Genomic DNA, 15,834 nt, shown 5'->3' on the forward strand with positions numbered 1-15,834 from the left:
AAATAATATGTAATTTATTTTAACTTCTCTGTTTTCTTCAACCAAACTCCGACGGCTATTGAAAAATTCATAACAATTGCAAAAAGAAGAAGGAAAAATATTTGTTTATATATTATATAATATTGTATAATATACAAAATATTTACTAACAGGTTAATTAAATCCTTTTTCAATTACATAAACATATCTTGATCATCTATTTAAATCATTTTGGTGAGAGAATGAATGAGAAACCTGTCAAACTTTTTTATGAAACATTTCAATTTATCAATTCAAGCTATAGTTCGTGGTAATAAGATGTAATATTTAAGAAATGCTATTTTAAAAGTTTTCTTTGACCAATTTCATTTATCAGAAACTTAACCATAATATAGCCATAATTGATCATTCAACCAAAATTAAATTATATTCCATTTTGAAATACCTGTCTAAGAAATAAATTTTAATATACACAGCTTTCCTGCTATTCTATCTCTAAATACATCTTGCCAATTAAATAATTTGGCTTATTCATATACCAAATATGTTGCATCGATTTCTGGTTACAATTAAAGCTTTTATATGCTGAAACTTCTCGTCCCGCTGCCAAATGACAAAAACCATTCACTGCTGATGAAAAAAGAAAAAAAAAAAATACGAAACATATAGAAATAAAGCACTAAACCACTTTTGAGATGGTTTTCAGCTTAGCGCGCGGTGCGACTTCAATCGACCAATCAAAGATTAACAATTGAATTCAATGCTCGATGGATGCCGAGCTGCGATTGCCAGAATGATCAAGGGGGCACACGCCAATACCAAGCAAGAGCAAGAGCAAGACCAAGCCCAAGCCCAAAACTAACTGCCACACACACACAACACACACATATAGACACTGTGACATTGTCTCCAATGGATGATTAATGAGCTGGCATGTTATATGCCAAGTTACCAAAAAAAAAAAAAAAAAACTACCTAACGTAAACTGTAAACCGAAAACTTGGCTTCTTCAGCTAAATGATCGTCGATCGTCAATTTGGGCATCATTAGGAGTTGTTGTTTTTTGTTTTTTTATACATATTTGATTAGAGACCCAGCCGAACCCTTTTTTTGTGTTTTTTTTTTTTTTTTTTTTTTTTTTTTGTACTCTGACCGGCTGCCAAATCGATTAGCAGGCGGATCTAACTTTTGATTTTTGCCACGGTAGTTGTAAGGTGTAAATAATTCAATCAATCATTTGTCAACAGTTTTTGGCTTCCGTTTCGATATGAAAACACACAACACGTTTCACAATTCAGGGTCAGGCACAAGCCTTTCGCCCCCTCCGCTGCGCTCTCTCATCTCACGCTGCTGTCTGTCTCTCAATCTGCCATCCTGATTGCAGCAGCAGCAGCACCAGCAGCAGCAACTTCTGAAAACCCGCCTCCATTCAATTGTCAGCCAGTCGAGCGCTGTGGAGTAAATCAATCTGCCAGGTGGATAGCCAAACAGCTGCGACTGGTGAAAGGTGTGAAAGGATTTTGGATGCATGGGCTTTAGCGTAGCGTAAGGGGGGCGGGATGGAGGGGTGAGGCTAATGCACTCTGATAAGGCTCAGCTGGGAGTCGTAATAGATCATAGATGAGTAAAGAATTGCTTGTCGAAAATCTTTAGTAATCTCTGATCAATTCGATTGCCATCAAATGATTAATCAATTGTGGAATTTTATTTATTTTCTATAGAATAGAGACATTTAGACAACAGGAGAAAATATTTCTATATTGCATATAAATTTGCGAGTTTTCAATATTGTCTTTTTCTTTTCACTTCTTTTATTAATACAAAAAATATGCATTCCAATAGAGGTAGATATCCTATTTTCATTTAATTGAATTATTATTTCAAAGAAATGTATAAATCAAATATAGCTCCTATGAAAAGAGGATTCAGCAATGGAGACTTAAATAATATGAATTCTTATTAATGAAAATATTAGTAGAATTATTTGTCCTAATCAAAAAAGAACTATAGGTCTAATGTAAAAAAAAATCTAATATTTCCATTAAAAAGAGTGGAAGTTTTTACTACGAAACTATGTTGACAAACTTAAATAAAAATATATGCTTTAAAAAATATTTTTATAATATTCGATTTATCAAAAAATAAATAAATAAATAAAAAAAAATAATAATAATAATAATGGGAAAAATATATGTAAAAATGTATATACATTTATTAAATAAATATATATATATATTGTTATATTTGTAAAAATTTTTCAAAGAAAATATGATGAAAAAATGTATTAAAAAAATTTTATATTTAAATTTATATATTTCCCTAAAAAATAGAATCATTAAAAATATATGTAAAATATTTATACAAGTATATATTATATTTAAATCGTATACTAGAATTCATAGCTGCCAAGATATTTGAATTTTAAGTAACTGTATATTAAAACATTAGAAACGTTTTCCCACAATCGAGAATGCCGCTGTATAAGAAAATTGCCTGATGTTGTTACTTTGCATATGCAATTACTTAGCGTTACGTCGTCCATATGGCATCAAAGTCATTCCACTCGGCTCTACTTAGAGCCTTTTCTCAAGCCTGCGCCTTATCTGCGGCCCACAGCTGACGCTGCGCCTGCCCAGAGCAGCATGGGTGAAAATTCACCCGCCCAATATCCCACGCTTCCGGCCGCACATATTGCGAGCATAAGGAACTTGACGTGGGAATCTTTGATAGAGTCAGGAGTTGCAGTAGGAGTCGCAGTTGCCCTCCTTTGAGGGGCATATTGCACACGCTGAAAAATTAACTTTTGACCCGAAACATAGACGCGACCCGCAATTATGCAGTCTGACGAGAAGCACGTATATATGAATACATCAAGAGTCACCCTTAGTCACCTATGGGGTGGGAGGAGGAGGAGTAGGAGTAGGAGGTAGCGTGGGCTAGGGGGTGGGCTGCCTTGAGAGGCAACACCTGTGCCACACCAGTTTCAGTGTGTTTTGGTATAAGGTGCTATATGACTTTCGTATCAAAATCAGTCCAACGGAACCGAAGCTGACCGCGCTCACCGACCGAGTCCTTGTCAACCCCCTCTCCGGCGCTCGGCGTCCTCCCTGTGGATGTGTTTCTATGTTTGCATGCATAATCTTTCGACATTGTCATCCCTTAGGCTGCATTCTTGGCCACTTGGCCAGGGCAGAGGGCAGAGCGCAGCGGGTTAAGGGGCTGCTGCTGTTGCTACTGCTGCTCACCTGTGTCACCTGGTGGTTGTCTAAGTTCACGACGCGTCCAAGTCGCCGGACTTCTGGCCCGGCCAAGTGCCCGTCCGCTCTGATAGTCATTTCCCCTCGGAATTGTCATTCTTACCTCTCTCTCTCTCTCTCTCTCTCTTACTTACTCTTTCTCTGTGCTTGTCTGTCTCTCTCTTGCCTTGTGTGTGTGGGCAGAGGGTGCTTTACTTTCATTTTGGTAACAATTATCTATTCAACGTCAAGCTCTATGCCCTCTATGAGCTATATGAGTGCACACACGATTTGGTCGCTGCTACCAATTTTGTGTTAAGTGTTTGCGTGTTTGTCCTGGTGTAGGTGTGCGTGTGTGTGTGTGTGTGAGTGAGTACTGGTCATATGTCAGTGCGTCCTGGCTAGTCCTTCCGCAGATTGTTAGCAAGCAAATAAAACATTAGCTCGGCGGCACATTGCGCCCACTGCGACACACTTGTTCCTCAAACGCGAAACCGAACGGTTGTGTCAAGTGCTCCCTCGATTGTTAACCCACATAAGCATATACGTATATATATAAGTACAAAAACTCATCATCGGAAATCGTCCATCGACAAGTGAAGAAGTTCCTAACTTAAGTGTGAGTGCTGTGAGGAAACCCAGAAGTGGAAATAATTAGAAATCAAAGCTAACAAAAAAAAAAAAAAAATTATTAACAATAAAATATATTAAACAAATTAAAGTTGTAAAAGCTCGAAAACGAAAAAAATTTATACAATTTTATTAATTTATTTAAGTTTTTTGATGTAACTATTCAAGAAAATATCTAAAAACAATAGGAAAAATAGTAAAAAAAAAATAATAGATTAAAATACTCATTTTATTTACAATAAATATTTGAAGAATTAAATGCAATTCTCTATAAATATATAGAACATTTCGGTGTAATATTAAATCGAAAAGACAAAATTTGGTTAATGATCAAATTAATTAAATACCTGCATTTTTTAAATGAATATAATTTTAATATTATACCAATAAGCTTAATATAGCTAGAGATCGTATAATATTTATATATCCTTTTTTGTATTCTTTTTAAATACAAAATTGTTGATCAAAAATTAAATTAAATTAATTTTTAATTATAGATTTATTCATTTTTTTTTAAATATTAAAAAACTGTGTTAATTATTTGTTTATCTCTATTAACATATATGTTTATTGAAACACGTTAATACTAATAATACTTAAAAAATCTTTTCAATTTTTCATTTCAGGCTTTTACAGCGGCGACGAATTTGCGAAGGATAAGAAGAACATATCGATAAACAGTCAAGTCGATAACGATTTCACAGACGACGAGAACGGTTTCGATATACGCTGTGAGGTCTGTGATAATGTCTATACGGATTTAGAACGGTAAGTACTGTCAGCATCCACTGGCCCACAATTATTGTTTATAACGATCGCGATCGAACGCATAGTTTTTATTAAGCGATTTTTTAGGGCATGTCCGCAAATTGGTTTGGCATTTAAAGCAGCAAAAAACGTCAATAATCTAAATCAAAAATAGCAACAACAAAATTCACACTGAAATACAACCTATAAATGTTAAGACTGAAAACAAGCTGCCAATTAGCTTCCAACTTACCCGTAGAATTATGGGTAAGGCGCCTTGACTGGAAGCCGACAGCAAAAAAATAGCTGAGACAGAAAACACACAAAAATAAAACAAAACAAAAAAAAAATATATATAACAAGTAAGAAAATTCTAGTCGAGAGTGCTCGACTAGATACTACCCTGAACCCAACAAATAAAAATGCTCATTTAGTATGGCTGAAATTTCAATTTCAATGTATTTAAAAATATAAATAAAATACCAAACTCATTTAATAAAATATAAAAATATTTTGAAACAATTAAAAAAAATTAACATCAGTTGCATCGATCGGGATTCGAACCGCGACTCCTCGATCGAGCGTCACGCTGCTAACACACTAGGCCACCTCACTCCTGCTAGTGGCGCTGGCAAAACTCAAATAGATTCACTGCTGCAGCGCCATCTACCAAAACTAAACGAAACTAACTGCTGATGTGATTCTAAGAATCTGCTAGAATAACCAAACTATTAAAAACGCACATAAAGTATAGTTAAAATTTCAATTTCGGTGTATTTAAAAATATAAATTAAATAGAAAACGCATTTATGAAAATATAAAAATATTTTGAAACAATTAAAAAAAATTAACCTCAGTGTTGCACCGATCGGGATTCGAACCGCGACTTCTTGATCGAGCGTCATCCAGCTAACACACTAGGCCACCCCACTCCTGCTGGTGGCGCTGGCAAAACTCAAATAGATTCACTGCTGCTGCGCCATCTACCAAAACTAAACGAAACTAACAGCTGATGTGATGTTTTTGTTGTAGCTGCTGCACGTGCGTTTGTTAATTGGCCAAATATTTGATTATTTTTTATTAATTTTTGACTGAACGGAATTTAATGAAACTTTCAGCATATGATCTACATATTATATTGAATATTTGAGAAATTTAAAAAAAGAAAAATCATTCACAATTAGCTATAGAGGCATCTGATTTGAACTTGAATGTTTTTAGTCGATAAAAACATAACGGGATGATTTTTCGAATTTTAAAAGCAAACTCGACGTCCGCGCTGTATATACGGCCATTTAAAAAAAAAAATCAAGTCTCTAGCCCTTATATCTTCGGAAATCGACGCGTTCAAACATACGGACAGACGGACAGACGGACAGACGGACGGACGGACAGACGGACAGACGGACAGACAGACAGACGGACAGGGCTAAATCGACTCAGCTCGTCGCCCTGATCAAGAATATATATACTTTGTGGGGTCTGCCACGCCTCCTTCTGCCTGTTACATACATTTCAACAAAACCATTATACCCTGATTTCCCATTTTCAATGGGTTCAGGGTATAAAAACTATTCCCAATTGTTGCTAAACGTTTGAGCCGCATGTCGGCGATCTTAATTAAAGTTGATTACGATAATGCCTATTTAGTGTGGCCAATAAAAGTGCCATTAAACAAACGTCGTGGCGTTGCCAAACGTTTGAAAGTGAGAGTTGCCAATGCGCTTCAGATTTATCTATGTGGTTTATTAGCCAAGGGATCTCGGCTTAACTGCAAGCGGGATTTTCAGTGGCAATGTTTGGAATTGTAAATATTTTGAGTTGGGTTGAATTATTATTAATAATGGGAAAATGCCGAAAGAAGGATAAGGAGAGACAGATGGAGCTATATATACAAAGAGTGCAAAGGAGGCTGAGAGAAAGACAAATAGTCATTTCAGAGAAAAAGAGAGTGAGAGATGGGAAAGAGCGAGAAATAATGAATAGAGACTTAAGGAATGCGAAGCTGAGATATGGAGAGACTTAGAAGTAGAAAGACTGAGATACTCAGAGACTTACAGAGGTGACACAGAGAAAAAGGGTAAGGTTGAGAGATTGAGAGAAAAAAATAGAGATAAGGGATGGAGAGCAGGGAGAGAAAACAAGAGATCGAACGAGGCAGAACGATCAACAAATATTGAGTAGAACAGAGAGGTAAAGAGAAAAACAAAGGAGACATAGTGGGAAACTAAAAAAGAGAACCAGAGAAATTAAGCTCAACTAAGTCATTATTTATTTGGAGTCTACTTCGACTCCTTTGCCCTCTGCTGTATACTTTTATAAATACTATTCAACATCTGCATCGGCTTTTACTTTGATCTCAATTCGTCTTGAGCGCATCCCCAGTACTCCACTTTCTATTGCAAGGCAATAATATATCAGCAGAGAATTAGTTGTTGAAAGGCAGATATTGAGTGTTATTACATCAATTAGAGCTATTCATTTCTGACTAAAGAGATCCTTAATCAAAAAGCGGAATTACAATGTTTAATGCGAAACTTTTGTACAATATTTACAAATGTTTTACACGAAAATAACATTGCTCGCTCCTCTATTGTTTCGTTGTTTGTTTGTGTTCAAGTGCTAAAGTGCGCTTTGATTTGATTTGTAGGGAGCAGCGAGTGGGGGAAGGGGGATGGGGGCTCTACGTGAGTGGGTGGCCCAGCACTCACACACACAATTGCAGTTTTATCAGTTGGTATGCGTGTATGATTTATGGAATTTTATATGAGAAGCGCTCAGAAGGCGAAAGGAGCACCTCTCTGTCCTACACCATCTCCCTCCCTCTCTCTCTCTCTCTCTCTCTCTCTCTCTCTCTCTCTCCCACTGTGTCTGATGTCTGCGTGTCGCTGAGTCCGTCAGGCTTTGCAATTTATCTGATGTTGAACATGCATAGTTTATTGCTGTTGCTATTGCTGTTGTTGTTGTTGTTGTTGTTGTTGTAAGCAAACAAACGCACGCCCACACTTCAAACGCACAAGAGGATTGAAGCACTGGCCTAGTCAACTCTTCCATGTCGATGACAAAAATCACAACAACGACAACAACAACAACAACAGCAATAACGAAAAGAGCAGGAAAAATCGAATGAAAAAATGTATATATATGTATGTATATACATATATATGCACATATATGCTAAAAATGTGTCCGCCTTTTGTCGACTGCGGCTCCTCCCACGCGAGCTGCCGCGATAAGCATCGCACTCGCTGCTCCACAATCAAGGACACCCAGCGAAAGGGAGGCGTATGGTGCCATGGGCGGGTCTGCAGAGGACACTCATTGGCCACAGCTGTTGGAGGGCGCGATCGCTTATCAGCGTCGCATATTAAATATTGAACATCATTTGACTAATTGACGCCAACAGCAAGTGGAGAGTCGCATTGCCCAGATGTATGTGTGTGTGTGTGGCAGGGTATGGGCGTTGCCTGCTGTTGGACAACAAACAAAGTAGCTGAAGGCAAACATAGAGCGAAAAGGATAGATGGAGTGATAGAGAGAGGAGAGAGAGAGGGGGGAAGCAGCAGAGAGTGTGTCTGTGGATGGGGTCGTGTGAACTGACGCAAATGCCGCTGATTGAGGCTGTCGATTGTGCACAGCTTTTGTCCCAACTGTCACAAATGCTAATTTCCATTTGCTGATGCCAACGCTGGCGATAAGGGAAACTCAACCGCCGCATGGCATGAAAGTAAAACCCTCACTCACAATTACCTATGTTCTCTTTTGTTTTTGCAGGCTGGACGATCATCTGGTGGGCGCGCATCACTTCAAGCGTGGGGAATTCGCCTGTGAGTTGTGCTCCCAACATTTCTGCCATCGCCCGTTGCTGATCAAACACGGAGCGATCGCCCATAATAACATAAGGAAATACTCCTGCGAGAATTGTTCCAAGGTAAGTGAAGAAGATATTTCTTGAAATTTATAGGGAAAGTGAAAAGGGAGAGAGGTAGAGAATTGAAGCCAGTAGGGTAAAATGGGAAAACGAAGCAAGCTTAATCGATGTAGAATACATGAGATCAAGCACTAACTCAGCCGAGTAAAGAGCTATAAAATCAAGGGGAAGGGAAGAATAAGCCTAAGACATTTAGCCACATTTATATTTTATATTCTCAACCAGTTAAATCCTTGAAAAACCTATCTTGAAACCCTTCGGAACGTTATCACATTTGCTCTAAGTTACCCTAAGCTCTATTCTATAAGGAATAGAGTATATCACGGGATTTCGTTTTGGCTCTAAGCTAAGCCTACCTCCCCTTTCGTGGTATATAAGAAACTTCCAGCTCTGTCGCCTGCTCAGAGCTGGCTGTGACAATCGAAGCTCTGCCTTAGCCAACAAGTACTCTGGGGGCATTGTGAGGTGTGAGGTAAGGCCCTTTTGGCCAACACCGTTGATCAGGTCATTAATTATTATATCAGCTGTGCGCTGACGGCGGCGATGGCGGCGGTGGTATGTGGTACACGGCTAAAGACTTTTGATTTCAAGCAGATCAATAGCCCCGGGCCCAGAGCAACAGAAAAAACCTCTTTGCTGACTCTTGTCGCTGGCCGAAAAAAAAAACCTTCAGAGCTATCGCACGCGCTGTGGCAATACGAAATCAGGGCGTGTACTCATCCAAAACACTTAAGCGAACCATTTGAGCTGCTTGGGTAATGAGCCGACTTTGTTGTTGTTGTTGTTGTTGTTGCCGTACATCTTCGCGCTGCATTTGAATGCCAATGTAAAATTAAAGGGCCCCAGAGAGGAGCTTTTTCAAGTCGAATCACTATCTATACAAACAGTTAGCCGGGCAGGGCCAGGGCAATCCGGGCCAGCGATCCATCTATGCATCGTTTCGATTCGATTCGATTCGATTCCGAGCGATTCGTTACAGGGTCCAGCACTTCGTCATTGTCATCGACAACGGCTTCGACATCTCTGGCAAAGATGTTTTAATGGCATGTTGATTACAATCTTGTGGTCGTCAGCCTTACCAGCTACCAGCGCAGCTACCAGCGCAGCTACCAGCTTGCCAGCTTGCCAGCTTGCCAGCTTGCGGCGCACAGATCGAGCTTTTTCTTTTGGATTTTCCCTTTTTTCGTTTTTTCTTCTACTCATTGCATTTCCAACGGTATTTCAATCGTTGCATTACAGTTAGTTTACTTAGCGCTCTGTAATTGTTTCGGTGGCATGTAAGTAGCACGCATTGTGGTGGGGCAGACCCCGCCCCCTTACCCCCTTCACGGCTACCTTTGGGGCTAGCCCAGCTGCGACACAAACGGGAGCCACTGAGGCTAAACAAATGATGATCGATCTTGCGGGGCACTCGTAACTGGTCAATGCCTACATAAAAGGCCAAATACTTTCGCTGCTCTCCAGGTTCAGCATTGACAGGGCAACCAAAAAAAAAAAAAAAAAAAAAAAAAAAGAAAAAAAACGAATAAAAAACATCTCGGGGGTCTTTGCAGCTGTCAGCTTTGTTTGTTTTTCAAGCAGGCGGCTTAAAGCGTTACAAAAGGGATTTGCCACGGATCTAACATGTTTTCCATTTGCGCTTAGCTGCACTTCACCGAACCAACTGCGCTAAAGAGTTTGAATAGTTACTATGTACTTGAGACTTGACACTAAACTGGAGTAGCTAAAATGTTGGCCAAAGGGCTTTTAGTTGGTCTACCTGGGTCTAGGGAAGTTTACACATTTTACACGGAACAAAAAGTACCTCAAAGACAATCCTATATTTAGCATAGAAGGCAGGAATCATATATATATAGACCTGTAGGTAAGGTCTAGCCGCTATAAGCAATCTATGGCTAGGCCAACTCTGTCTTCTCATTGCATTTACTCCTTGATCAAACGAGTCTCTTTCATTGCCTGCTCAATATCTGCTGATCTTGCTTTCTCAGGAGAAATTAAATAAATTTATACACATGGGATCTGCCTGGTAATCTGAAAAAAGTTTCTCTACTCCTCTTGCTCTTAATTAGTATTTTATTTTAGTTTTTTTTTTTCGCGAAATAGATTTCCTTGGCTTGGCCTGGTCTGGGGCCAGGCTTGAACCAGTTTGCACTTCTGCCTGCACCAGATCTCCACATCATCATCTTTTAGTGCCCTACTCCAGACGCCTTTGGCTGACCCCACGTACGAGCCTAACGCCACACAAGCAACAACAACAATAACAGCAACTACAACAACAACTGACTGCCAGACAATCGCATTCCATAGACCAACCTTTGCGAGTGCTGCGCGAGAGCTCGTCTTGGGCTTTGCTGCCTTTGCATGCCACAACACCTACACTGACTCCATGAGGCTGAGGCTTCATTTGTAGCTCGTTGTTGTTGTAGCTCGTTGCTGTTGTTGTCTTTTGTGGCGTTTTTCGCCTTTTTGGAGAGGTAGTTGAATCTAATCCATTTGATGTAGTTATAGCACGAGCTATTCTTGTGTGTGTCGCCGTTTGTCTTCGGGCTTTCGGTGTCTCTCTCTCTCTCCCTCACTCTCTCTGTCTCTCTCTCTCTCTCCCTCTCTCACTCTGCGATAGACAAAAAAGGCTGACTCGATCATCGTTTGATATGAATTCGTAGCGCATTATGACAGCATGATTAGGCATAACAGTTTCGTAAAAGGCAGCGCGGGTGGAGGCTGACCGAAATCAAGTTTCAAGTGGGTACTGAGAAACTGGTACCTGGCTCTCGCACACTTCGCCAGACTTGGCTCTGGCTCTGCGCCTGGCTCTGCGCCTGGCCCAAGCGAACAACAAAAATGAATGGCCCGATCTGTCATTGCGTTAGCTGCCCCTACCCGCACCCTACACACAAAGTAGAAAAAAAAAAATAGAAAAATATATATCAAAGAGCTATGGATTAGACTAGGGTTGCACAGTAATTGAGTTGCAGTGATTGTAGGGACTTGCTCGAAATTGTGACTTTTGATAATTCTAGGAATTTTTGTAGTCAGGCAAATACTAGGTCGAGTGGAAGTCGAAGTAGAAAGATGATCTAGAATATAAAAGTTTGTTATACATATATTTTTATGGAGAAGTACTTGATATAATTTTGTAATTTTTTTTATTAATATTTATTTTTATAAGATCTACATATTATTGTATATAAGGTTCATTGGCATATTTTACTTCTCTATATATAAACTTTTAATTAATTCACTTAAAAAATCGAGTTTCCCATTTTAATTTCATTTACCAAAGAGTCACTGTTTTGGTGAAGCGGTCACAGTTTTTGTGAGTATCTGCCTAGGCAAATGTGTTGTAGTCAGTCTGGCGAAGGGCGGGGCAAGGGCGTCGAGCGGGTCACGGGGATGGCCAGGCTTACGACAATTGTAGCAATTGATGTTAATAATTGACGAAGGTGTTGCTGCCGCTGCCGCTGCCGTCGCTGCTGCTGCTGCTGTTGCTAGTGGGTGGAGTTGTTGTTGGCTTTGCGTAATCTGAGAGCGTCGGTCGTTCGGTCGGTCGATCGGTTGGAGCATTGTTTAGGCGCTCGCATAGATCCGTTTAGGGGCCACAGCAGCAGATGATTGATTAATTTCAGTTTCATTTCATTTGGCACTCGAATCAGAGCAAACTCCGCCGCGCACAGGTAGCAGCAGCAGCAGCGACAGCAGCGACAACGATTCGCTCACCACAACACACAGACACACACACACACACAGACATAACACTCATAATACTCATTCGCTATTCAAATTCAAAACTCATTGTCTTACCTATTTTTTCTGTTTCTTTTCCGTCGCCGTGCCGTGCAGGTATTCTGTGACCCATCGAATTTACAGCGTCATATTCGCGCCTATCACGTCGGCGCTCGCAGTCATCCGTGTCCGGAGTGCGGTAAAACATTCGCCACATCGTCCGGGCTGAAGCAGCACCAGCACATCCACTCCTCGGTGAAGCCGTTCGCCTGCGAGGTCTGCTTCAAGGCCTACACGCAGTTCTCCAACCTCTGCCGGCACAAGCGCATGCACGCCGACTGCCGCATGCAGATCAAGTGCCAGAAGTGCAAGACGAGCTTCAGCACGGTCACCTCGCTCTCCAAGCACAAGAAGTTCTGCGACAGCTCCGACAGTTTTCGCAGCGGACCACAGAGTCGCCTGGAGCATCATCAGCACCAGCACCAGCACCGGCAGCAGCAGCAGCAGCACCACCAGCACCACCAACACCACCAGCAGCCGCAGCAGACGCAGGCGGGGCAACTCATATTGCCACCTGGTGCGCATCAGCGACTCGCTGCCGCCGCCGCCGCTGCCGCAGCCAGCAGCAACAGCAGCGACACAGCCGCCATGGCCACGCCTCCGAATCACATGTTCACGATGCATCCCACGCACTCGTTCTTTCCGGGCTTTCCGCCGTACGCGCTGCCCAACTTCTTTACTAACTGCCGGCCGCAGCCGCTGCTGCCGCACATGTTTCCTGGTCCGCATCTGGGCGAGATGGGGCGCGGCCTGGTGGCGCCGCTGGTCTCACCGAACGCTGCCTTCCAGCAGCAGCTGCAGGCGGCGATGAGTCTCAAGCCGGAGTCGCCGCGCCTTAAACGGGAGTCCAGTACGCCGGAGCGCAAGCATCCCATCAAGACCGAGCTGCAGCCCAGCGACGAAGAGGAGGAGGAGCAGGAGGAGTCCAATGCCTATGAACGTCTAGACTCGAGCAAGGACTCGAACAAGCCAATAACTGAGTCAAAGCCGGAAGCTAGCGGCCCACAGCCAGCAGAGCACAATGATCAGGAGCAGGCCAACGATAATGATAATGAGAATGACAATGATAATGAGAATGATAATGACATTGACAACGATAGGGTAAGTTTTCAGATGTTCCCAGGCAAGCATTTCAGCCTTGACTTATGCAAATCTTCCCCTTACAGAAATCTATAGACATAATGAGCACTCCACCGCCCACTGAAACGGAGGTGCAGCCGGAGCAGGACAAGAGCGGCGTGGATCTGCTGCCACTGGATCTGTCCGTCAGTCGCAAGCGCCGCAGCTCACTGTGCACGGCCAGCACGCCCGTGCCGCTGGCCATGTCGCTGTCCAGTCGCACGTCCACGCCCGCGCTGGAGATCGCGGAGGGCGTGGCCGGCCAGCCGCCCGTTAAGGTGATGAAGCACAGCTCGGGAGAATCGTCCACCTCACATCAGTCCTTCAAGGGCAGTAGTCCCACGCCCAGTGTCAGCGCCTCGCCCGGACCCACGCCCTCGCCCTCGCCGCCCATCAGCACGGGCGGCGAGCTGAGCAGCATGTCCGAGAGTGCGGCGTCCGCTGCCGCCGTGGGCGCTGCCTCGGCGGCGGCTGCGGCGGCCTCGGTGATGGCCTGCCCGCGGCAGCTGCATCCCCAGCTGCTGCTCGAGGAGCTCTACCGCTCGCGCTTCAATACGCCACCGTTTCATTTTTTAGGCCAAATGGGCGGACGGCCAGGTTTTGAGCCACTGAAATCGCCGGCTGCTGGCATCAGCAGCGGCAGCAGCTCGCGTCATCTGCCGTTTCCGCCCGAGCACAATTTCCACGAGGCTCTGCGAGCCGCCGGCCTGGCCGCCGCCGCTGCCAATGCCTGCAGCAGCGGCGCCAGCGTCGTCGCCGCCAATGGCGGCAAGCTCAAGGACCGCTACACCTGCAAGTTCTGCGGCAAGGTATTTCCGCGCTCCGCCAATCTCACCCGGCACCTGCGCACCCACACCGGCGAGCAGCCGTACACGTGCAAGTACTGCGATCGCGCCTTCAGCATCTCCTCGAATCTGCAGCGGCACGTGCGCAACATCCACAACAAGGAGCGTCCGTTCCGGTGTCACATGTGCGATCGCTGCTTTGGCCAGCAAACGAATCTCGATCGGCATCTGAAGAAGCATGAGGCGGATGCGGCCGGCTTCGAGTACAACGACTCGCCCAGCTCGAATGAGGCTGGCGACCGGGAGGAGGCCTGCTTCGATGACATTCGCTCCTTCATGAAGCGCGTCTATACGCCCACGAGTCTGGGCGGGGCGGATGGGGACACCGAGGAGTATGCGGGCAGCGATGATCAGTTGTCCGTGTCGACGCGTCACTCCGTTAGCTGTGACAAGGACCTGCTGGCCAATGGCAACAACAACAACACCAACAACAACAACAATAACAACAACAGCAGCAACAACGGCGGCAGCAACAACAACAACAGCAGCAATCAGACAGGTCTAGGCGAAACGATCGCCGTGAGCACTTAAGAGCCTAATGAAAAACTGTGGAAACTCTGAACAAAACTGTAAAACTCTTCAATTACTTTAAAGAAAACTTTACTTAAGCGTGCCTCCGAGAGGGAAAACTAATCTTTAAGTAGTTCGCATTTTTCCTTCTAGACATTTAACCAAACACATCAAATGATTTACAAACTATATAAAAAATTAAAAAAAACTAATTGTAGCTATGCAATCAATGGAAAAAGACGGTGAAGTAAGCAAAAAAAAAAAAAAAAAGTTAAGAAGAAAATCTGGTTTAAATTCTAATACACTAAACTATATCTTAAACAAATGTTTCAATAGCTCTTATAAACAAAATACAAAATTGTAAACTTTTTAAACTTTAAATAGATAAAAGAAACATACTTAAATGTAAACTAACTCTATATATATATATATATATATACACACATATAAATATATATAAATCATATATACCATTTAATTGTTAAACTTAAGTTTTAGTTATGTGCTGTAAATATATTTAAGTGCGGAATTTCGCACAGCAAAGGATATTTTGATTGAATGTGCTATATAGAGCACATCATACCGATATATAAATATATAGGCTATGTATATGTAAACTGCATTACGATTAAGTTTAAATATGTTTAGTGCTAATTATTGCAATTCTCATAACAAATTTTATAACATTTACTTAACTTTTACTATATATATATATATATAGTATATATGTATATGAAAGAATTTGAAAGATCGTTATGGATATATTGAAAAATCAATAAATAAAACAATCACATCAAAAAATCAAAAGATATTTGTTTGATTTTTGTAGAATAAGAGATTATTTAGAGATAAGTTATGAAATCCATGTTCAGTTTCTAATTTGAAGAATGCAGAATCTCATCTCAAATAGTTATAAATCTGGGAATAGATTACATCAAATTATTTTCTACTTTCAGCTGGTTAAACTTTATTCAAAAGATTTCTCAATTTTTGGTTTATTTGTAACAAATAACTTAATTGAAGCAGTTTCATAATTCAGCTTTATATCTACCCA

The 15,834-nt window shown here is 41.9% G+C and overlaps 1 protein-coding gene across 3 annotated transcripts in view; it reads left to right on the forward strand.

The window, feature by feature from the left end:
* The window catches only part of ham (hamlet), a 39,768-nt gene extending 24,181 nt beyond the window's left edge, over positions 1–15,587 (forward strand). For all 3 annotated transcript variants that reach the window (XM_089463559.1, XM_089463560.1, XM_089463561.1), the window contains exons 5-8: positions 4,472–4,613; positions 8,367–8,523; positions 12,364–13,407; positions 13,473–15,587. In XM_089463559.1, coding sequence (XP_089319685.1) covers positions 4,472–4,613; positions 8,367–8,523; positions 12,364–13,407; positions 13,473–14,801 — 2,672 coding nt within the window. In that variant the 3' untranslated portion in view covers positions 14,802–15,587. The remainder of the gene's footprint in view (positions 1–4,471; positions 4,614–8,366; positions 8,524–12,363; positions 13,408–13,472) is intronic.
* Positions 15,588–15,834: the final 247 nt, after the last annotated feature.

Source organism: Drosophila arizonae, chromosome 3, assembly GCF_054131065.1.
Source record: "Drosophila arizonae isolate 15081-1271.41 chromosome 3, UAZ_ARI_1.0, whole genome shotgun sequence".
In the NCBI taxonomy this organism is placed as follows: domain Eukaryota; kingdom Metazoa; phylum Arthropoda; class Insecta; order Diptera; family Drosophilidae; genus Drosophila; species Drosophila arizonae.